Genomic DNA, 25,142 nt, shown 5'->3' with positions numbered 1-25,142 from the left:
AAGTCAAGAGGAAAGATATAAACTCTTGCATTTTCTTCTCAAAGAATCACTATTGTCCTTACAAGGTTGAATACTGTATGTATCAGACAAAATCAGATTGGCTTTTAGCCTTGAAAATCTATGACTCTGGAAATCAGAAACAGTGAAAATGTCTGAAATTTCAAAGAAAATACTCTGAAGATCAAAACACTCTCATAACTATCTCCTTACCTGTCTGTATTTTGTTTTCTAGTCTACATCTCCTTAACTAGACAACAGAATTCAGAAATATCTCTTTATCTCCTTTTTTTTTCAATTTATTTTCAATATTTAATGAGTGTCTAGATTGTTATAAGGAATCACTGATATAATAAAATACCTCCTTTATAATACAGTTAGTGGCTTTTCTGCACCACAAACCCCTGAAACTAACTAGACTGATTCTTCACCAGATACAAACAGCATCTCACCCTTGTGGTCACAATTTTACTGCACCCTTCCCTGTTACTTACAAAGGAAAAGGATTTATAATTCAAGCTTGTTGTTGAAAATATATTTTGTCTAAAAATAAAAATATAAAAAATCAGAGACTGCAAGTTGCTGCACCTGAAAATGAGTCAAGATTCTGGTCAAAAGAAAACAAGAAAGGAGGAAAAACATACACATGGATGTTATGATCATCCCAGCAAACTCAACAGCACTAACCTGTGATGTGAAAGAGTCCGATCAGGGACTTCATCACAGCCGCTTAAGTTAAAGACTCTGTTGTACGATTTCTAAATGAGTAGCACTTTCCCGTAGAAACTAATTTTGAAGGTCTGTATCTAAAAGTGCACTAAAGGTAAAGACCAGTACTCTGATTACCAGATGAACTCTCTGCACATACAGTTGATGGTTTTTTAACCAAAGACTTGGTTCATGCGTACGGAATAGTTCGACTTTCATTTTTGTTTCATCAGATTCATACATTCACTGTGCTTGTTGCTGAAAGCTGTCATTGTACCAGAGTGGATCTGAGGGGAGGGTCTCCAGGGAAATCCCTTCCTCCTTTGCTTTCTATTCAGTCGGGCTGAGACAAAGTGCCCTTCTGTGTCAGAGCCAGCTCTCTGACTATTCCTACAGCAAAACTAATGGCATAACAAAAGAAGAAGCTCCCTAAGCATGCTGTCCAGCTAACACACCTTCGTGCTGAAAAGGCGCAATGGGCAGCTTTGTGTCAAGACAGCAAGGCTAAGCTGCTGAACCTTCACTGACCGTCTCTCTGCTAACAGCAGCTATATTAATACAAATGTGAGGTGGGCTTCTAATGTGTGGTATAGAGATCCACACAAGCCATCTGATTTAGAAGGCTGAACTGTGTTAAGACTGATTGTCTTCATACAAAACGCTTGCTACTTATCAGTGATGTCCTGATGCATTCAGTCCCCTGAAATATGCTAATATTGCACATTTGAGAATGAATCATGCTTTCGGGAAGCACTTCTTTAATTATGTCCTGGCCTTCCAGAGATTCCAATAGCCCAGACCTCCATCATGTAGATGAACGAGCTAAATCCCTCACACTTTGCTGTCTCATTGACACAATGTCTGGTACAATGATGTGTAACACCCCAGTCTCTTCCTATGCGGCTGCTCCATGTAGCTGAACTGTGGGCTACGGTCAATAGTTAATGAATAAATACTTTAAGAACAACCTCTGATTTGCTTGCAGTATAAACTTGCAAATTACAGTTTCTCTAGGATCTTCACAAACATAGACATAAATAGAACATAAAAATTTAAATGTGTTGAAAGCACATTCAGGTTGCTAAATCAAGCACTCAAATTTAGGAAATGCCAATCACGGTTCTGCTTCCTTGAGTAACTGAGTTATGATCCAGTCTTTAATTATACACTCAGGTGCTATATTTTTCTCCTACGTGCGTGGGCAAGCGTATTCAGATCTCTTCCCTCTAAATTAAAGAATTAAATTGGTAACATAAGTAGGCTGTTATCCTGTAAGTGGATCAGCCCTTAGACAGGAAAATTGCTCCAACTCAACTGCAAGCACTGCAACTTGCAGCAGGACAACACTGGCAAACTGTGTACAGGGGTCCAGTCTTGGCCTAAGGAGTGTGGTGAGATCCAGCAGCTCCAGCGCCGGTTACTGACAGACAAGCATAGACTCATCAAATTTGTCCTGGAAGGCTGTGTGGCTAAGTGACTGCGACTTGGCACTGCTGCGTGAAGTGCCCGGGCTTCTATTCACAGCCCTGCCTGACATGACCTTACACAACCTCGCAGTTACCTCACTTGTAAAATAGTGGGGAACGGTCACTGCCTGACCCAGGAATAGGCTATGAAGGCTTGCTCAATAATAAGAGTTGTGGACCTCCCAAAACCAGCAACGGCCCATAACAGAAGAGATAAGAGCAAAGCCCTCCTATTCCATATACCTTCACCTAAGCCTAAAGCATCCTCTGTTGAACACACAGCTACTATCCCTTTGAGGGTATCTCACTTAAGTCCCTGTATAACTTCCAAAAAATCAAGCCACTTACTTGTAGCTTGAGTGTAGTTTCAGGAAACTAGCTTTGTATATTTTAGCCGTATCTTTTAGCAATCCCCACTGATTTTCAATGAATACATTATCTGCTGGAAAGCTTCTTTTGCTCCATCATAATGATGATGGAGTAGGGATTTGAAGGTTGCTATTCAAGAAGCAACCACTGCAAAACAGTCTTGCATGATCAACTATAAAAGCAAAAAATTCTTCATGGGCACTAGGATAACAAAGGCATAAAGAGGAGTAAAAGAAGTCGTTTGCTATGCTTGCAAAAATATTACACTATTCCACTGTCTGTCAGTTTCATTAGAATATTTATATTTTACCTTTGTGATCAGTGATTTTTCTGCAGAGTGTTATCAGACGTAGACTAATTACAAACAAAATAAATTACTAATCATTTCAAAACCAGTAATTTATCACCACATGTCACTACCAGAACTTTTCAGCTAGATTCAAGCTTTTATTCTAGGAATGAAGGTGAAGAGATGTTTACCTACAAACGTTCCTTTAGAACTATAGCACAAAACAAATCTACTTGTCTAAATTTAATAAAGTTCCTGTTATAATCATTCTATCTTAATATGTTCAGTAAATAAGAGTTAACAATATAAATTAGGACATATTCAATTTCATTGTTTTAATTAAGTTGATGTTAATAAACCACAGCAAACTTTCTATTTGGGAACACATTTAAATTTTGGAACACCATATTCAGTTTAACTTGCATTAGTTTCGAAGTGATACAAGATAGACTGAAATAATGTGTTCCAAATTAATTAATTTGAAACTCTACCTTAGGTCAAATTGGTACAATATGGTGTGCAGACACACCCTGGGAAACCTATGTCTGATAGCAGCTTAGTGAACTTGACTGAAAGAGCCAAACATAGATATCTATATATACAGGAATGAGAGATGCACAATAAAACTGTCTTCTTATATAGCACTTGCTGATGGGCTGCTCCTGCGACTCTTAAGGAACTGTTTAGCCTACATTCACATTAAAAATACTGCAGGATTTCAGTCATCAGGTGTTGACCGACAAATAATATGACACTATTAAACTTTTTCTTGTACACTCTTGTAGGTCAGTTAACACAAAGCAATCTCTTCTCATGAGTTGAGGGCAGTTTCTCCTTTCACTGTTCCGCACACCCAGTGCTTGGTTACAATCCTAGCCAGTGAGATAATCACCACCCTGAAGAAACATTCCATTTCCCCTTTTTATATCAAGTTATGCTGCCAGTTCCTCCTACTAAGCAGTTGTACAGCCCCCGGAAGGAGAATGCAGCCTTACTTGGTGAAATCTGTCACTGTGCCTATCAAGTGAGGTAAAATTTAAGGAAAAGCTTAAGTCAGATTCCCTCAACACTTAGCCCTGGTGAAGGACTTTTTGTATACACGCTAGCAGTACAGAAGCCTCACCCTAGGCTTTACTATCACACTTACAGCAGCTAACTTCTGTTTGAACTGAAAACAAATATCCTTGTCAAGGAGAAAAAAAAATAATTGAAGAAATAGAAAAAAAATAAGGAAAAAAGAAAAAAAAAAAGCACCAAGTACTTAAAGGTCTATTGCAGCACATGATTAAAAAAAAGTGTTAAATACGTACTTATACTCTCTCGATTCAACTATGGTTTGGTGGAAATTTTCAAACCTGATCCAAGTTTATTTCCTTTGCTTCTTTAAATATATCAAATACAATAACCATGTTTAGGTTTACCACTAAGAGCAAGAGCAGAATTCCTGTGACGGAGTAAAACAGTATGCTGGTATAGACCTCCCAGTAGCCCCTCAGGGGATGTGATACAGAGGAGAATGTGGCACTCACTTCACTGGTTGCTATTTAGTTTTATTAGTACTCACAGAGGTTCTGGATTGCATACTGCATGAACACTTGTATATATACAATAAAGGACTCTAAATTATGGGAAAGTTTAACAAAATGTATCAGAAAAAGATTACCTTCCTGTAATTGAGTTTCTTTCTCTGTTAAGAGAGAGGCTGGAGTTATTAGCAGGACAGAAAAGTAAAAAATAAAATATGATGTAATGTTAAGGAAGCTAGGCTTCCTGCCTTTCATGTCCTCTTCTTCCAAGCTATTCACAACCTTGTCATTTCCTACTGCCGTCTCTTGTCACAAACCACTCTACCCTCCTTGACTTTCCCATGGTCTCAGCTTTCCCTGACTTGTTTTCGGTGTCTCACATAAGCATTCTTTTTCCATAATTTATTAGAGCACTCCCCTTTCTTTTACATCTCTTTTCAAGACCTATCTGTGCTATAATTCCTGTAAGAAATCTACCGTGTTACTGCATCTTGAGAGATGAGAATGATTCATTATTACTTTCTGTAATAAAAATGTAATTACCAGATTATTTTATGAAAAAGGGGCACATAGATAGCCACATGTGCTTCTTTATATTTCTTGCCTCAATCTTTCTGAGTAACTCATCTCTATGAACTGAAAGTTACCTGCAATAACATATGAAAATGCTTGGTTTTAACTTCCCTTGAATAGGGGATGAGATTCTATTTCAGGCTTGTAGCTGCAAATTAACATCACATAACAATTAGCTAGGAAAGATAATGCATATTCTAAAATATTTTTTACATGAGAAAATTGTGTTCAAGTTGAGACTCTATTCACACAAAGCTCAGGAAGCGGCCTCATACATAACCCTACAATGCATAGCATCCCATAAAGCACTCATCAGCAGTGGGTTTCTGTTATCATTATCAGAGATCCTTGTATTTCAAGCCATAAACACATCTCAACCCTGACTCCAGGCACTCACCTTTAGGAACAGCACAGCCAACTTTTTTGGGGATGCTTCTCAGCTTCCGATTTACTTTATTTCATTCAAACTTTTATTGTTTAGCAACAGCTCTCCAGACTTAATAATATTTAAGGTTCAAATTAGTAATATTAATTTATTGCAAAGGGTCCATGTATGTACAGGGTATGTTTGGGGAAATTAATGCACAATCAGCACTAGCTGGCAGGATAAACGTCAACGAAATTTCTGCTCTTTCTCAGGGAACATTCTATGTGAGGCATCCGTTTCCTGAAACCTTTCATCAAGCTGGGCACGTGCAGCACTTTCCAACCTTCCTACTGAATGGAGAGTCGCTTCCTGCTGTAGCCTCATCCTCAGTAGAAAAATGTCCTTTTACTTTTCTTGTTTTAAAATTCTGTAAAATCAGACATCCTGCATATGCAGGTAAATGTGATAGTTTATTACAGTCCTAAGTATATTCCACAAACTGCTGAAAGAAAGCTAAGATCCAAACTGTCAGTCTAGGGGTTTTAGTCAAATTAAATTGTTACTGGAAACATTAAAAGTTATCAGACAGGAAAACTGATCACATACTATCACTCAGGAAAAAAATCCACCCATAACACTGGACTTCATTTGACATTGTAAACACTGGCAAGAACATGTAAAATTTAAAAGCAATTATTTCATTGTGGTTTACTCCATAAATTAAACTGTACCTGGAGAGTCACTCAGGCTGAAGGCAATTCGTACCGGCTTATCAGCAGGTACCCTGGCGGTGGTGATCATGTGGGCACTTGAGTCAATGCTTTTACTTGTTTGTTCCAGCTGCAACAATATAAACAATATATTTATTACAGAGCATGTGACACCATTCAACAAATGAGTTTTAATGCTTCTCATGCATTCACAGCTACCTTTCTCATTCTCGCTAAGCAACGTTTAGAATCAAAGTCAAGGGAGCGCCATTTCACTTTTCCACTTAAAAAGGATTCAAGTGAAATTCAGTGCAGAAACTGCCTTTCTTTTGCTATTTACAGATTAGAAAGAACGATGGCAAAGGAAGCTTCCCCTCTCCTCACCTGCTTGCTCCCCGCCATTGCCCCTTCAGCAAGCCTTGACTCGTGGCAATGCTGCCTGGTTCTGAAGGTGAAGAAGGAAGAAGGGGTGGGGAGATGAGAGTAACATGACCCCAAGCCTGCCATGTGATTGGAAACGTGCACACCACTCCACATGGTGTCAATGAGGAGGCACCCATCCTCCTACCTTCCACCCATGCTCCCCCAGTCAAACTGTGCCTGATAGTCACATGCTTAATGGTCAGAAAGTTACTGGGTCTCCAAACCTTGGTGATGATTCTTCAGTGGAACTCTGTGCAGGTGTAGGAGCCTGTCTGCATGGGTTTGACTCCCGGATTGGGACTTTATTCAGTCCTCGGTCTTTCTTCTGAGACCACCAACTCCAAAGAGTGGTTTTACTGAGATGAAACCCTGTCCATTAAGAAAACTGCTAGTTCATTTCAAGCAAGGCACTAAAGAATTGTTGAGCAACAAAAGAATTGGCTACTACTGATCTGTAATAGTATATTTAAAGCATCTCTGAACGCTCAAAACTTGTAGTCAGAGCTCTATCACGTATATTTAACCTTTTGAATGAGCAGTTTTGGTTAAACTCTATTAAACAGCTGAACGCAAACTTAATCTCCTTGTATACCTAGCACAAAGCTGCTAAAATTCACAGATATTAATCTTCTGATTAGCTCCATGTGTGGAGAACATGAAGTCAGTGGGACTTTATGCATGCAAAATATCTGCCCATAAAGAAATTATTTTAGGACTGAAGACTATGCTGTCCAGAGTGCATTGTATCAATACCAACTATGTGAGCAATTATGAGAGTAGCTTTTCAATGACCATAAAAACTCATCAGTCAATTAGAAATCAAATTCTTCAGGAAAATACTACATTTACTAAAAGTTGTACCACATGTCCGTAGACAACATGACATTTAGATAGTGGAAACAAGACAGTTTCCTGAGCCAATAGTCTTGCAGTTTTACACTAGAAGAGCTATTGTATTGCATGGAAATCCCAACAACTCATTCTAATTTGCACTTAATTATTTGGCAGTCTCAGAAAGTCAATAGAACAGAACAGTATTTCAGGATTATCATCTTCCTTGGTGATGCACAAGTGAATCAAACTCTTCCCTGGCATCACTGCCTTGCAATCAGTGGAAGAGTATCAAATCTGCATTTGGCCCTTTAATTTCACAATTTCTTTTTTATTTGCTTTGTCTGTCTTAATATTTAGCTAACAGAGTGATATAGTTACTCTGTAGCAATGCTACACAATAAATTGTTATTTATTGTGCGTGATCTTTCCTTAAAATAAGAACAAATACTCTAAAATCAGTACTTTGAATAAATCTTATTTGGAGTTGAGAGTGCCTCTTTCTACTAATACATAAAAGATATCAGGGATCATTCTTTATTCCCCATTACTAATAATCAAGGCACACAAAAATTGAACTGATATCTACTGGGCAGAGGCAAAGAAAAGTGAACTAAACAGCCACAGTGTATGTTTCTGAACTCAGGAAAAGATCCCTGGAGTCAATTGAAATAGTCTGTTTTTAAGTGCATGCATTAGACTAAATAAATTTTACCTTCTGAGCATTACTGATCTCTTTTTTTTCCTCCTAGACCCTCACTTTATAAGAAATATCTGAGACACTTCATTGTTTTTAAAAAAACAACAGAACTACTAATCCAAAATTCTTTACCATATTTCCCTTCCATATCTCCCAATATAAGATAAAGCAAAAAAAAAAAAAAAAAAGAAAGGAAAAAAAAGATTTTTTAAATTATAAGGACATCCTTGAAACAAGGCTGTTCACCATTCTGTGTTGGTGGTACACATTCCCCTGACATCTGCTTACTATCCTCAAGTGGTCTTCTACATAAAAGTATACTTATCTTTTCGTACCATAACCTAAGAAATTAAAATGATGTGTTCTGCTAGAGGTTTTAAAGTTGCCATAACAATATTGCTAGTAATAAATCTGTTGTCTTAGCCCAGTCACATACTCTGTGGTCTGCAATGTCTTTAAATTACTTCTTTTAGCCACCTACTACTATGTGAGGGCAAAAATCAATACCTCTTCAATAAGCAATGGTGAATTCTATCATAACAGAGAAGACTGTTTTCATTTTATTCGAATCCACAAAAATAAATCTCATCTTTATCCACAGAAGTTACTCTGCTATCCATTTTTTTATATTGCATTTATCCCTTCACTCCTTTTTGTGCAGAATCTTCAAGCTCTTCATCACAAAAAGCAATCAAAGGGAACAGAGAGGGATGGAAGCAGTCTGTGTGCAAATGAGGTGATACAGGAAACACACAGACCAACTGCCCCCAGTTCCCTACCTGCTTTCTCCATACATGAAGAAAAGTATCTCTGTAGACAGAGATGCAGGTGAGTGGGCAACCTGGAATTTAATGAGATTTAAGGAGCAGCTCCTTTCTTCACAACAATTGCCTATAGAACTGGCTGCTGTTTCTCCATTAAAAAAAAATCTGCAGCAGAACTCAGATTAAGTGCTGTTACAGCTCAATCAATTTAGTTCAGTTTTCACACCTGTTGCCTTACCTCACTTAGCGGAGTGTCTGCACTTGTATAATCCGGGGCCAGCCACTGCCTTGGCTTGTAGTTGCCTTTATGGAGTAAAGCTTCAATAAAAGAAAAGGCTGCACCTGCTGCATAGCAACAAACTGACAAGGTCTGAGAAGCTGAGACAGCTGTCAGGGCAACATGCTGCTACCTGCACTTCCCATAGGCTTTGCTGTCCCAAAAGATCACCCTTTTCCGCTTTTCTCCACTATTCCGCTTTTCCTTCCTCTCCTTGCCAGTGACGAGGGATTATGATGCTGTCACGCTTCAGGGAGGAAAAAATCCTTCTGTCACAGGCATTATTAAGCAGCAAACTGTGGCGAGCCCAAGATTTTTAATTCATTAGTCCTGGCAAACCTAAAATACAAACAGACTTGCTTCATAGGACAGGAATGTTTTCAGCATGACCCAATCAGTGTCTGTGTCTATTCCAGCAAACTGGCAAAGATAGCATGACTCCAGTCAGCAAAAATGTCTGCAGCTCCAATCAGCTTGGGCTGACACTGCCAACTTGGACTGGCTACAAGCGAACTATCAAATGATAGCAGCGACTATCAAAGCTAACAACAAGGGATGGGCTTGGCGTGTTAGGCTAGGCTGGTGTTGGCTTTGGTCAAGCTGGGCTTGTCTAACAGCAGGCTGCACTTGTGAGGAGGCAACGGGCAAATTTCAGAATGTGTACGCTGTGAAAGCAGATGTATTTATAGATGAGCTGGTGATGGCAGTGATAGTTGAAGCTGACTAAATCAGAGATTTAACTGAACTCATAGGATTTCCTAGCACAATTTATATAGTTTTTGTCAGTTTTGAAACCACAGACAAGCAATTAATAGATAAATCTTGAAGTATCACAAGAGAGATTAATTTCTTCAGCTTAAACTTTTATTTTCTGTAGCTGTGTCACGCACATGTACTGCCTACATGACTTCTTTCATTTACTGCTATCATAGTCATTAGAACAAATGGAGAACAATTAGGGAAGGATTATACAGAATATCTTTATTGTTCTGTGCTTGAAATGGGGATTCTCTTTCTTTTATATTTCAAAATGTACTTTGAAGGTATATTTTATATTTTTAAACTCCAAATGGAAAAGGTTTATCTAACCTAGATCTTCTCTATAGGCACATTGCTAGATTCTCTTGGCTCAGCTGAGATATAGAGAGGTTGCAGGACAAATAGAGACGTGAAGGTCTGAAGTCAAATTTTCATCGTTCCTCACCCTCTCACCTTCTGGCCCTAGCCCAGGATTGATCTAATCAGTGCAAATCTCAGGAAGACAGCAGTTGCCCTCGTGGCCTCAAAAGACCTTTTTCATGCTTTGAAATGACTAAACTGCAAAGATATTCTACCCACACTGCCTTTCCCCCAGCAATGACCCGGGAGGGTATCAGACAGCTACACCATGAGTTAGGTATCTGGTGAGGCCTTCTTTTTAACTGCAGTGTGATTCCAGAGCAGACTATGGGCTCTGGCCCAAAGAGTTAGTGAAAAGTGGGACTGCGCCTCTGACTACGCTGACCATTTTCTCTTGATGTGTGCCTGAAATGATTGAGGATTCCTCCCTATATGTCTCCTTTGGAAGGGGAGGGAGAGAGATTTGTCTCTGATCACAACCATTATTGCAGATCACATTCTACAGCTCAATACCATCAGCAGTTGATATTGATCTCCAGCTCCAGGTCCAATTACTGCGAAAGTATTTGTTTGTAGATAACAGAAAATCGTGGCTCCAGTGAAGTCACTAAAAATATTCTGCTTCAGTTTCCATGGAGCCAGGGTTTCCCCCAAATCGTAAGATCCTCTTCTGCTTTGTACGCACAGATGCTATTTAGATGGTATGAGTGCCTTCATTACATGGCATTACAATAAAGCCTAAAAAAGTCGCTCTACATAAAATCCTAAGACATGCAAAATCTTCAATAGCCATGACACCAAGGGTCTTGGACAGAAATTATGGCCCAGGGGTGTTTTTCCAGATGGCTCTGATACTCCATGTTTCCAGACTGACACTTCAGTTGTACTCAGTTTAATTAGTATTTGCATTTGCAAATTGAGTTCATAATCATTTTATGTTTTGTATCCATTGTATACATGTTTTTAAAATATCAGTGTTTTTAGTTAAATCTGTATTATTATACACACTTTACAAAAGAAGGTGGAATCACCTGTACTTAACTTAATATGCACACTCATCTAAGTGGTGTGCTGCTTCCAAAAGCTATGAATCATGTGCTAAGATACCAAAACTGCACAAAACGAAAGGCCTCTGATTTGCATTTAAATATAAGTTCTGTGCTTTACACAATGATTAGTCACCTGAAACTACTACTTTATGGAAGGTAGTATATTTTTTAAATGTGAGAATATTATAGCAATCTGTATACAGAACACTAAATTTGAAGCCTCAGGATGAATGATTTGACTGTAACTGTTTTATCATCGATTAATTATTTGGGCTATGGTGCTAAAACCCCCAACAATATGGATTTAAACAGCACATTTTGAAAGGTTCCCTAAATTACTTTATAGCAATAATCTAGGGAAGAACTCCATTTTAAATAGTGAGGAAATTGAAGTCCAGGGTGCCTCACTTCCATTACTTGCTCAAATTAATAGTCAAAGGCATTGTAAATTTTGGGTAGAGATAAATCCCACTTCTCTTATTCGCTAAATAGGTGACTAAAATCTGTGCATCTAAGAAAATTACTCTCCCATTTATTGCAACAAAAAATACTTCTTTATAACAGGCTGCACATACACTTCACAGTCATCCCTGTGAAAACTGCAGAATGCTGATAACTCCAGCTTTTTTTTTTTTTTTGTGCAGGAGCAACTGCATAGCCTGCTCTGTTTCATTTCCAGCATATTCTTAGTCATCAGATGCCTGGTACCCAAGCAAAATACTCTAAATCCTGTATCACATTATGAAACTGGTGATATGATAGAAAAGGATATCATGTTTTATTCATAAAAAACACCTTAAAGAAATACTCTAGATTAGGAACACTGGAGCTTACTGATACTCAGTAGTAGAAACATGCAAATTTGTAACAATTATAGTATGAAGTATCAGTTTTTCTACAGATGTAAAAAAAGCCAATATCTGCTATCTAATAAAACACCTGTTGCCTTCCTTTTTTTAGCTATGCTACTTTCAATTCACTTCTGTTTCCTAGTATAAGTAGTATTTCAGTAGCATATGACCTCATTCATGCTAAAATGGGGTTTCACAGATTGCCAGTCACTATTTAAAAATACACTTTAAATATTCTAGCACATGGAAGATGTTCCAAGGAGAAATTTAACAAAATAGAAATGCTTTGTCTAAAACCACACACAGAGCAAAATCTTCATTTTATAGATTCCTCTGGGTACAAACAGAATCCCATTTTTGACAATTTCTGATTAACTTATTTCTGCAGCAAAATTTCTTAAAAATCCCACTGTGGGAGGGATTTGGTCCCCTTTACTGACGTTAGGGCTGATCAGGGTGAAGCTGCTCCATGCTACAAAGAACTGATTTTGAAAGCATAAACATTGACAGGTCACATCCTTCAACTCCACGTTACCTGTAGCATTTCCAATACCACGTGGATTGCATGGCTCAGAATTTGCCAAATACTAAAAGCTAGAGGGTACCTTCCATTTGCCCATTACAGTAACTGAATAAGTGCCTTCACACCAGCCACAAAAAAAAAAAAAAAAGAATTTCTTTGTTGCCCTGATCTCTTCTTGCAGTCCAGAAGGATAACCATTTCAAGTCTGCATGGAACTGGACAGAGAAGTGGGTTTTACTACAGCAGCAGTTATCCTAGGCGAGATCAGAACATCCAATATGATGTAATCAAATCACACTATTCCCAGCCAGAAATCCAGAACCCCAGAAGAATATTTCTTTCTTGTCTTTTGGATAATAGAAGGGTATAGATTAAGTATACATTATTTAGTCATGTTGCACCTCATTCACAACCTAACATCCCAAGTCCTGACATCTGGAGCAGCCAACAAAGCACTTACTGTTTTTAGACATGACCTCCAGTCTCATTGCCAAGGTAGTATTTTAACATAGGGAAAATAACATACATTCCCCCAAGCTCTACATTCATAAATGGCTGAACCCTATCAGATGAAATTAAGTCATTAAAAACAGCATGAAACACACATTGAGCACTACTTTAAAAACAGCACATAAGAAACTTTATAATTAATGGCAAATTGATGTGCAATAGCTGAATTTACTTGTACAGGATCATACAGATCTAATGAAGGAGATTGTTGCAGAGAAATTTAGAAGTTGTCTCAGTCAACATAATGTGGAATTACAGGTGTTGACTCAACAATTTTTACACCTGCCTTAAGACCATCTGGAAATAACTGCATCTTGAATCATTTGAAAGCCTGAATGGTGAAAAACTCTGGCACTTCCACAGCAAACTCTAGAAAGAAATTGTAGGAAGCTAATTCTACTTAGAGGAAGAAAACTGAAGCCTTTGAGATATGATGCTGTCAAAGACTCTTGCGTATCTCTTGCATGGAAAACAAGATGAAAGCTGAAGTTGAAAGTATTACTGGAAAAGCCTCACTGTTGTCAGAAATCAGCAGGTGCAAACTTATATGCTTCACTCACATCAGCATAGAGATGGAAATAACCTTTAGAAACTAATTACAGGAAGAATGGTAGCATGGCATCTCAACAGGGAATGATGAAGGAGGATATGGATTGACTGTGTGCAACAATTCACTGGGAGATCAGCAGACACATTTTCGAAGCTAGCATTGGTTAGCACTGGCTAACTGGAAACACTAGAACTTTCTTGCAAGCACTTAAACACAAATGCATCAATTTTGCTTACCAATTGTTGCACTAAACCCCATCCAGCTGTCCTAGTATAGAAAAATAATTCTCCCATATCCCTGTAAAAGTGGAGTAATCACCCCATTTCAACTGGACTTGCCATTCCGCAAGGGAATGCTTAGCTTACCTTACTTAAGAACTTAACTGAAGAGGATACTACAAGACATTATAGGCTCACCTGTTGATGATGGCTGAGGTCATCATGCTCTCAGGGACACAGGCACAAGACTTTCAAGTCAACACACTCTTTCATGAAGCTTTGCTGCTCTACGGAAGAAATCAGCATTCAGAAGGATGTGGCAAAATCCCCAGCAGCAGCTGGTATTCTTCCCATACTTGAAACCTCATTGCTGATTCAGCACCAAAACTGCCTTAATAGTGCCAGCTGCAAACATAGGCGAGAATTTTAGAAATAATAAATGCTAGAATATTTATTAGCAAAAAAAATTCATTAGTACATGCAGCTTTAATAGTCCAGGAAGTCCTCACACCTCCTCTAGATATTTATTTTCCCTCCCTCCCTAAAGAGAAAACATATGATATTATAACCAGCAAGAGCAAAGCAAACAATTCAGCAGTGCAGTAGAGTACCTAAAGGGGGCTTATAAGAAATATGGGAAGAAACTCTTTATCAGGGCCTGTTTTGTTAGGATGAGGGGTAATGGTTTTAAAACAGAGGGAGGTAGATTCAGACTTGATAGAAGGAAGAAATTTTTTACAATGAGGGTGGTGGAACACTGGACCAGGTGGCCCAGAGAGATGGTTGATGCCCCATCCCTGGAAACATTCAAGGCCAGGTTGGACAGGGCTCTGAGCAACCTGATCTGGTTGAAGATGTCCCTGCTCCTTGCAGGGGGTTGGACTAGATGGCCTTTGAAGGTCCCTTCCAACCCAAACTATTCTATGGTTCTATGATTTTATGTAGCAGGCACATGACTATCACACAATGACAGGATATGTGTACATTAATTTATTTTGTTCTGTAGAATGAACTACATTAAACAAGAAATCATTATGGTTACACAGTCAAAAAATGTCAGACTTATGACCTGCATCCCTATTTACAGTTGGTTTGGAACCCTTGCGCATCTCTGATACAGTCTGTAATGATGGATGCTAATACCACTTTCCTCCATTAATCCAAACTCAGTCAAAATTGCTTGTTCCAATGTAATATATTATGTTTTTATAAACTCAAAAATATTATCTTTTTATAAAGGCACATTAGATAAAAAAATATTTTCCTCTGGCAGATAAATTTCAAAGGCCATCTTACCCAGGGACAGCTCCTGCCAAGAAAACAGGACTCTTCCAATTTTCTACTGAGGTACTGACAAGACAAAGTAGAGTAAGAACAGTAAATTGCTCTTCCTCTTATCACAGGACTTTAATAAGGAAGACACAAGTATTCTTGTGACCTAATGTACAGGACTAAGCCAGTGATATTAATACTCCAGAATATTCCCATATTAACTCACCCACGCAATACTGTTTAAGTGCAATACTGTCAGGAAAGACTTGACATTATCTGATTAGTATTAGTCAAGATGACATATTGCTTCCAGAAACGACATAATATTAATATTTCTCACAAGAAATAGACTCTGCCATCAGTTTCTCAGGAAAAAAAAAATAACAAAGTACCCAGCTTTTTTGTATGACTTTGAGTACTCCACAGAGGAGAATTCCAATGGTTTTATCACTTAAACTGAAACATGTCTGCCACAAGATTTTTGACAGATTGGCAGTAATGACTCCCAAACATATTGATTACTTTTGAAAACTCGTGATTCTAGACAACAGAGAATAAGCACTAATTTGTTAGTCACTTACTTACACCTACTCCATATCATGAATGGAAGCAGCCGTTTACAGAGGCACCTGCTCTTCAATGCTGCCCCTTAGAGGACGCATTTGAGAAATTCATCCATATCAAGTCAAAGAGCCTTTGAACATAACACAAGGAGAACTGGATCAGGACAGTATAATGTTGCACCATTTGAAACTTATTGACTATTTTGATACTGACTGTTCACCAGTATGGTATATTAATGTAAAACTCCTTAAGCGCTTTAAGAAATTGCCTTTGGTACAACAATTTTTGTCAAAAAACAACCCTGATTCCCCATACCACATTCATGCAAGCCCCTAAGAACATGCTGGTTTTTATTTTATTATTTTCTTCATGTGGTCATCCAAGAACAAAATGATATCTCCAAACTAAACCCGTAGTGAATCTTTTTAATTTCTTTATTCTTTCTTTTTTTTTTTTTTTTTACACTCTGTTGGCAATACCAGCTAATTATTTTAACACCGTGAACTATATGCAGGCTGCTGTAGCTCCTGCTTGAGCTCTCTAAATCCTGATTCTCATGAGAGAGTGACAGGAAAGCCACCTTCACAGGGAGGCAGCAAGGAATACTGATCTTTAAATTATCTGAATTGCAGGCTCCGGATAAAAATGCTGAAGAGTCTCATATTGAAACATACAACTTCTCTAGCTATGTGTGAGGAAGGCTTCATCATACCTTAAATGCCTTTCCTTTAGATTAGTAGTTAGATCTTAATGTCTAGTAACTGTCCATTTCAGATGAAAGGTTATGAAACACCAGATTGCAGTCTCAAGTAGCTGTCAACAGCATGATAAGTAAAGCTGTAAGATATGTATGTACATACATTTGGGGGGGGCAGGGAATTGTACGTTCCACGTTACAGTTCAGACCATCACCTTGTCTGCCATTTGAGTATTGCAAGTCTTCAAATATATAGTACAAAATTAAAAAATTACTATTGAAATATCTAAAATGAAAATTACTCCCATTGCATTCACTTAGTTTCTACAGTGTTACAGCCATAGATAAAATGACAGTAGTTTTAAATGAACAAAACTAGCTATTAATAAAGCTCATAACTCTTGAAATGTTAAATGCAGTAATAGAGTGCTGTTTACTAGAACTGGATATTTTGTAACCACAGCTTAGTGGTTGATGACATTTCAGTTTCAAAGCATTGCTTTCCAATGTTACAAAAAACATGGCATATAGATATGGCAGACTGCTTCTGAATTTAAAAAATGAAAAAAAAAAGTAAGAAAAAGAAAACCATTTCAAATATTTTTCTCAAAACTTTTTTTACAAGCCATAATTTGCCATAATGATTACAAAAAGTGAAAATTTAGAAACATTGTCTAATTTCACTTGCTGATGAAACCTGTTTTTTAAAGTTCTGAATATCCAGATAGCGCACTACGACTCACTGATTTCACCATAACCTCACTTAAGCCTCCTAAAACCAAGAAATAGACACTCAAAGTTAAAGCACTAGGTTCCTATAAGACTGTAAGATGTTATGCAGAGGATTCATTCTTTTCTCCAAGATTTCAGGGAGAAACATTGAAAGCACATATCTGGAATCCTTTCACGCTCTAGGCAACTAGAGACAGATGCACAACTGAGAACAACCTTTTCAGTAGAGCTGCTGAGAAGTCTGCAGGAGGGCTCCTGGGGCATCTGGAACCTTTTGGAACCATGTGTCATATAACAGGAAAAACCTTGCAACCCCACTTGTTCTTACAGTTCCCTTATTTCCACCCTGTTGACAATCCTGGGACAATTTATTATAACTACTAGGTCTGAGCATAGATTAACTGAATAAACCGCACTGTTATTAGTAACTTAACCTACATCATCAGTGGGTAAAATCATAATAATTTATTTTTATTTGGGTTTTTTTTTCAGAGTAAAAATACTGTACATGGCACCCTTAAAAGCATACACTCTATTTCACTGTTTCAGCTTGGACTGTGATTCTAGTATGTAAAATCAATTATTAGCTCTCAAATTTGTAATCCTTTATAAGTCGCATCAGAACACAGCATTTCTTTTCCTAGTTCTCCTGTATGTGGTGGTGGCAACAGCAATTCAAGATCAAAGACACATTGCTGGTTAGACTGTGTTGTAAAGGAGTGGAGGCATGGAGGCACAATGAAGTACCCCACTAGGTGTGAGAGCTCAAATTTCAGGGACTGTGAAGGCTTGAAAAGTAGGCATCAAACGGCTGATGAGAGCAAAGGGATTTACACTTGTGTTTTCAAAAGCATCATAAATGGAATCACACACTGCTGAATGACTGCTTTGAGTTTCCTGTCTTTTCCAAAGATATTTTTCTGAACCCTACTCCACTGTAGTTTTCTGAGTTAATGCACAAAGCAAGTCTAATTGTCAAATGCCTTATTTTATTAATAAAACAATTAAGTCCAAATGAAGCAAAAACATAGCAGTATGGTTTAGAATCCCGTCTGCTCTGCCTCCCACTGCTCCTTTCTGTGGATGTGGTATCTTCTGGGCCAACCTACCCAGAGCCTTTGTAAGTGATCAAACAAGACAACTGCTCTCTCAGAGTTCCTGCAGGTGTTGGGAACGTAGATGACGACTCCCTCCTAAACTGGCAATGTGCTGATGTTCAAAGTGAGACAGTGGTGGTATGGCTTGCTGCCACATATTGTCCTATTTCAAGCATTAGTTTTATGTCTTCTACTGTCTCTTTGCCAGCTGGCTGACAAGGAATCTGCTAGTGATCAAAATAACTGATGTAATGCTGTAGTATATGTTTTGGACCATTTTCATGCAAGAGAATGATTAGCAGAGAATCTGTCGTGAATCTCACACATGGCTTACTGATGCCCATATTTTAGTCAATAGATCTCAGAACCTGGACCATAGAGTTGCATAACAAACATTTAGACATTCACTTCACTGTACTATGTTAAAAAAAAAAAAAAAGAAATTGAGAAGCTTGTATCACATACAAAATCTATTCTTTGCTAAGCAATGAACACCTAGCCTGCAGAGTTGGTAAGATAAGCAATACTGATGATGAAAAACAGTTGTGACAATTCTCCTTCAAAAAAGGCAGAGATTTCTTTGCTGCTCAATTACTGTTTCAAGAATCTTAATCCCAATACAGGGTTAGGAATGAAATCTGGCTGATAGCCAACAAGGAAAACTCCTGATACTGAGTAGTACCAGTAGTACTGATACTACATCCCCTGCTGAGTCAGGGATGTAGTGTTGCCATTTTCACCATGGAACTTGGATGTCTGGTAACATCCTTTTGCTTCCCGTAGCCTAGTTCTCGCATCCTCATTTCACCCATTCATTGTGTAGCATGCAAAGCATCTGGAGATCAAATACTTAGCAAAAACAGCCAAATCTGAGTGAACAAATATATGTCCTGGTTCTGGCTAGGATAGAGTTAATTTTCACCTGAGCTGGGAGAGGAACTAGAGCTGGTGGCACCTGTGGCTGGGGACACAGCTGGGATAGACTACCAGTTAGCCAACAGCCGGGATAGTTTACCCAAATTGGCCAAATGGCTATTGCATCCCATGAGACGTCATACTCAATATATAAGTGAGGAAGGTGGTGATGGGAGCCTCTAGCTACTCAGGAGGAAGTTGGATATCATGATCCACCATGAGCTATTGTACTGTAAATTATGTGCTTCAGTATTTTCTGTTATTAGGTTTGGTTTGTTTGTTTTGCATCTCTGTATTTTTCTTCTGTTGTTCTCTTAGATGTTTTTTATTTCAACCCACAAGTTTTGCTGCATTTTGTTTACCAGTTCTCCTCCCTGCCCCACTAAAGGGTTGGGGGGAGTGAGTGAGAGACTTGGTCCTGAGCAGGGCTAAACTACAACAGTTATTTTGGTGACCAATGTGGGGCTCGAGGGGTTGAGATAATCACAGATCAGATCTGACTTCAGTGGCTTGAAACACAATTTATTATACAGACTTACTGTACTGGTTATTAGTTGCTGGTCATGATGTTGTGTTATCTACACTCTTGTATATAGTATGCCTTCCTGGTGGTGCTGTTTATCACATCAGGGAAAATGATGAGAACTATAATTTTGTTGTACTATGCAATATCAATTTATGAGATGGTAACATAAATGGCCTTAAAGATAAGTTGGTGTTTGTATGTGGATGATTTTCCCTACTCTTTTACCTCCAGGGTAGTTAGAATGGTTTTTGAAAACTTTCAGTATCCAGGGGATATTCAAGCCAGCATGGTGTTATTGCAATGTCTCTTGAATCTATCCCAGGTCTTCTTTAGGGTTACAAGACACTTTTTAGGAATATCCTCCAGAGATCTGCCCTGAGGTGAGGTAGTCATGTGTGGCATGGTATGTGGGAGAATATGGGCAGCTATCTAGAGAACTTTTCACCTCCTATGGTTTGGAATTTTAGTCCTGAACAACTAAAGCACCCTGATAAAGTGACAGAATATTTGAAGAAAAAATTTTGTGGCTATTCTGAAGAGGCACAACTTGCTGTGCGGGGCTCTGGCTACTATCTATCAAACACTGCTCAATGTTACGCAGCACCCTCAAGAGAAAGAGATGGAAAACATACTGACCTGCACTGTAGCTACTCAAACCAAGTAGTCCCAGCTTGTGGCATGAATCCATGCTGTGGCATTTTTTTCCTTACTACATGATGGTATCATTCCCTTAGTTGTACAACGTGGTATAGTATCTCTGGCTTTGCAGAAGCGTGTGGCATTTATAAAGAAGCACACAGGAAAGACTATGCATTACTGTGTGAGCTATGATTCTTAGTTACAGCTAGGAAGGTTATGCAGTGCAGAAGTGAGGGCTGCAAAGGTGTCTTTGGAATTCCATTTATTTACAACCAAGCATGGATTCAGGCAAACTTCTGATGACTGACAGAGTAGCCAGGAAATAATGGGTCACAGAAGTTCCCCAGGTCATGCTAGTGGGTCATGCTCTATGCTGGCAGCAAGGAGATGGCTCTGCAGACGCTGGGCCCAGCTCAGAGATAAGTGGACCAGGAGACTCCCGTTGACCTGAATTCTGGAGAATTAATGGATTTCTTAACAGGTATATTCAGATGACACACAATTAAGAACCCTAAAGTTAATCCCCAAATCAGAATGGGGACAATATGAGAAACAAAATTTGTAGTTAGTTGGACAAGGTCTTTAAAATTATTTGGGTAGAGAAACAAAGTACTAAAAATTGGAACAACCTCTGTCTTTGTCCTGGAGACCTAGTACTGTTTTAGATCCTCCTTAGAAAATTCCAGATTGGGCATCCAAGTCAAGGCATGACACAATGAAGAAAGAAGACCACAGTGGCCCAGGTGTCAGCCAGCATAAGTTGTGGTCTTGATCTCAGAATCCTACCTTTTAGCTACACCTTTTTATGCTTAGGGTTTGCAGAGCTGAAAGAAATGCATATCAAGTGCAGTAGTAGCTTGTTTCCAGGAGCCTGCAGACAGTTGCAGAGTATTTTACTCTTCATGACTTCATTTGGGTGCTATTTCTGCAGAAGTCTTCAGCTATTCAATCCCAAGCCTGCCACCCTCTTCCACTATTTCCTGTCTTTTCTAATTACAGCCTAAAATTACTATTTCCCTCACTCCTTAGTTTGATATTCTCCAAGTTTCCACATCTCATATGTACTGATAAATTCTTCTCACCCCAACAAATACAGCTGAACTTTCAATAGCAGTCGGCTTTTATTTCCAGGAATTTCCAGGCTCCTGTGCACTCTGCTGGGAAAAAAGAGTTCCCATACGACCACACTGAAAACTAGAGAACTGTTTCTCTAGCCCTCTGCTGATCCTGAATTTGACTTCCTCATGCAAAACAGAAATAACCTAGAAAACATGCCATTTTTGCCCAATTATGTTTTCTTATGACATCAAAACCAAAAAGACCTCAATTTTGTTTTATCTTATTAAGTAGATGGTCTTGAATTGTATTTTGGTGTGTACTGTACCAGTATCACAGCATGATTTTATACCTTGACTGTACCTCCAATACAAACAGCATCAATTCCTTTCTGAGACTATCATCCTTTCCAGTCTTATTTGTTTACAGGAGCATCTGAATTCTTGCCACTTGTGCAGGTAGAATATTGGAAATTGGATCCTTAACTCAGCTGGGGACTGTCATCACTATTTTAATATGTCAACTTTTTCAAACAATTTAATCTACTGATTGCAAGGAAAGGCAATACTCCTCTAAAATCCCCAGAAGTGCTTTCCAGTGACTCGAGCTAACTGGATTAGCTATAGCAGAAAGCACATATATTGAGATAAGAATACACAAATGGTAAGGAAATCTGCTTTCCTGTCTAGCTTGCAATCCTCTGCACCAGCAAGTGAGATAAGCCCAGGATGAGGGTAGTGTTTAACCCAGGAGCTGTAGGCCAATGACCCAAGAAGTACTTAGTTGATTAGAAGTACTCTAGTTGATTAGACTGCTCCTGTTCATTATGTCACAAGTGAGATAAGCACAGTCTGGGAAAAGCTGATGTAGCTGCTGCTGCTGTTACTAAGAATTATGTTCAGCCTTATGTGGTTCACAATTCTGTTTCAGGTATAAGCATGATTCTCTGCAAACTAGGTATGGTTCTCAGGCTTCCCTCAACATGCCACTCACATTTTTTTTCATTGGCCAGATATCAGTGTTGTTGGACAAACACAGCCAGATGTTATACTCACAACTTGAGCAGATACATCTCTATCCCTTTTTTTCCCATTGCTTACATTCCCACTGCGGAATAAGCAAATAGAAATTAACATTCTGTCCTGTTCGTGAACTTCCCAAGATCTTGTTAAAATTTTACCATCCTAGAATTCAACAAACATGTTCCTACAGATAAGCTGGGGATTTCCATGTGTACAGTAATAGATTTTGGCTGGTGAAAGGGCAGCCAACTCCCCATAGCCAACCCTCTGACCTTTGGATGGTGTTTTAGCATGGCATGGCAATGTCTGCAGAATATAAATGGTGTAGAGGAGCAGCTAAAAAAAGATCAAGGACAATTCAAAGTCATGATTAGACAGTGAGTCCCAAATAACTCCTGATTATAACAGAAAGATGTTTTGGTAACAGTTTAATACAGATTAATATATGTATATATTCATAATCACAAACATACATATATATTTTAGCTTTAGTGGTATTCTGGCTTTAAAAAATTTAGCTAGCATAAGCTTCAATAAAGGCACTGTACCATCAGGGCAGTTACAGAAATATTTGAAGATAGCATAAGGTAGCACTGCCACAGAGAAACTGCTGCCCTGTCTCCCTTCATCTCTCCTTGTGCCAGCCCAAGGCCCTGCACATCCATGTAGTAAGTGGGAAGGCTGAAGGCTGGCCAGGCTTCTTTTGGGTTAGTCTTTATGCAGGTAAGTTCCCAAATCTGGTTCATTGCATGGGTGCACAAATGTTTGGCAAGAGAGGATTTGAGAGAAGGGGAAGAAGAATGCAGAGGTGAAACAAGTAGCCAGAGATGGGACTGACTTTGTGGCTACTGTTCTTGCTTAAAATACTGGACCTGGAATGTGGAATCGTTGAGCAACACTGACTTTATGATTCTGCAATATTATGAGCAGAAACAAACATGGGTAAATGTGCTTCTCCAAGCAAAAGCAACAGGAGGAAGGAAGAAGTCTAAACTGGAGTGAACTGGACAGCTGAAGTGCTGAACAAGTTGCTTATTCTACTCAAGCAGAGTTGACCTAACAGGAAGCACCATGCAATGCTGCGGTGGTTACTGTTGGCCTACGTGAGCTGACTTTGCTTTTTGCTGCAGTTCCAATATTGCTGCAGTTCCAATATTATGTGAGCTACATTTCCTGTATATAATCACTTGAGAGACTAATTAAATAGCAGCATTTTAATTATTGAAGACTCAGGGAATGTCACCTTCTTAATAGGATGAATGCTCACAAGGTTGACACGCCACACTGCCAGGCAATAATAACCCTTGATTTAACTTCTGAGCTAACATTTACTAAGGTTCTGACAAAGTGAGTGCTTTGGAGAGGCTATCCCTGAAAAATCAGAACAGAGTTCAGAAGAAAAGATAAATATTGAGCCTTTCTTGTTATGGAAAGGTTATAATAAATGTAAATTTGATAGATGTTTTTAATAGTAAAATCCTACTTCTTTAGCATCATACATACCATTGCCTTGATTCTTCTGTTATTTGTCTTGGTGAAAATCTAGGAAGGACAATAATACCAATGTACACCGATGAGCTCAGAAATATTTTTTAATACAAATCAGTATTGTTTGGGGCATCATAATTTAAGCCCAGGCTGGCAATCCACCTAGGCAAGCAATAGGATCCTATAGGAAAAGAGCCATGGACTTCCTGTCTGAAGACTGCAAAATTTCCAGTGTGTTGTTGAATCACTAGAGACTTGCCTGAGGCCATGCAGGGTATTAGTCACAGAGAACCAAAACCACATTCTCCAGTTACTAATCATCAGTCTAACCTCTTGAACCATCTTTTTTTCCTGCCCTAAAATGAATGTCTCTGACTAGAATGCATTCAATTGTTGATATAACGGATGTGACTTGATGCTCCTAACTGTGAAAAGTCTTTTGCCTTGCCTTAGGAGTTAAGTACCTCCTCTGTAATCTAGTACTAGCCATGGAGATCAGAAGTTGCTTTACAAAATACAGCTTTTGGTATCTTACTGTAGAACAGGACAGACATTTCCTTCTTTCCTAGCTGCACTGTCATGCAGATACATTGGAAGAGAGAAGAGAGGGGTAAATGGGGTTATGCCCCCTGGGCCAAACCCCTTTTGGAAGTGCCAGCACTTGTTGGTCACAATAGTCGGGGCTAAATAGGATCCCCCTTCTGCTTCGAGTGGCATCTGCCTCTAAGTACTGCTAGCAAAACTGCACACAGATTTTCTGAAGTTCATTCATAGGGTGCTTCATGTAGTTTTTCTTTCTATCACTTTTTTTTTTTTACACTGTCATTATGTGTTATAGATTAAAATGGATTGAATTTTAAGAATTACAGGATGGTAAAATGAAACCAAGTGTGTCCTCTTGAGGTTGCTTAAGCAACACACATCAAGTGATTTAATTAACCTTGCAGGTGGCCTATCTGTGCTGCAGAGGTGGAGCAACTCAGTCTTGGCTGCGTTACAGGCTCAGATACTGCATAGCCTAAATGTAGCAGTATTATTTCTAAGGCCTCAAGTTCTCATCTTGAAACAGCAGGTTTGATTTTGTATGGCACAGAAGCAAAGCTAATAAAACTTAAAAACCTAAAGCAGCCTCCGTATCCTGTCTCTTGGATGGACTTCAGCTACTTGTAGAGATGTCAAAGCCTCCAAAGTACTCTTCAGTGTGCCTTGTGACATGCACATGATTTAGGATTACCCGGCATAATGAGGAATTGACTGTACTTAAGTCTTCCTAACAGTACATAATTTTGATTCCATTTGAACAACTAAGGTATG

General features: G+C 38.7%; 1 protein-coding gene across 2 annotated transcripts in view; it reads right to left on the bottom strand.

Annotated features, from left to right (window-relative positions):
- MAP3K7CL (MAP3K7 C-terminal like) overlaps positions 1-9,165 on the bottom strand; it is a 31,381-nt gene extending 22,216 nt beyond the window's left edge. The window contains exons 1-2 of one of the 2 annotated variants that reach the window (XM_086739656.1): positions 8,962-9,165; positions 6,027-6,135 (exon numbers count right to left, since the gene is read on the bottom strand). In XM_086739656.1, the coding sequence (XP_086595782.1) occupies positions 6,027-6,096 (70 nt within the window). In that variant the 5' untranslated portion in view covers positions 6,097-6,135; positions 8,962-9,165. Of the gene's footprint in view, positions 1-6,026; positions 6,136-6,389; positions 6,427-8,961 lie in introns of those variants that run through there. The other variant, XM_010119616.2, reaches the window with a different exon arrangement.
- Between the last annotated feature and the right edge of the window lie 15,977 nt (positions 9,166-25,142).

This window comes from Chlamydotis macqueenii, chromosome 1 (assembly GCF_036417535.1).
Source record: "Chlamydotis macqueenii isolate bChlMac1 chromosome 1, bChlMac1.mat, whole genome shotgun sequence".
Classification (NCBI taxonomy): domain Eukaryota; kingdom Metazoa; phylum Chordata; class Aves; order Otidiformes; family Otididae; genus Chlamydotis; species Chlamydotis macqueenii.
Note: the sequence above shows the minus strand (reverse complement) of the source record. Positions and strands in the feature narration are given on the sequence as shown.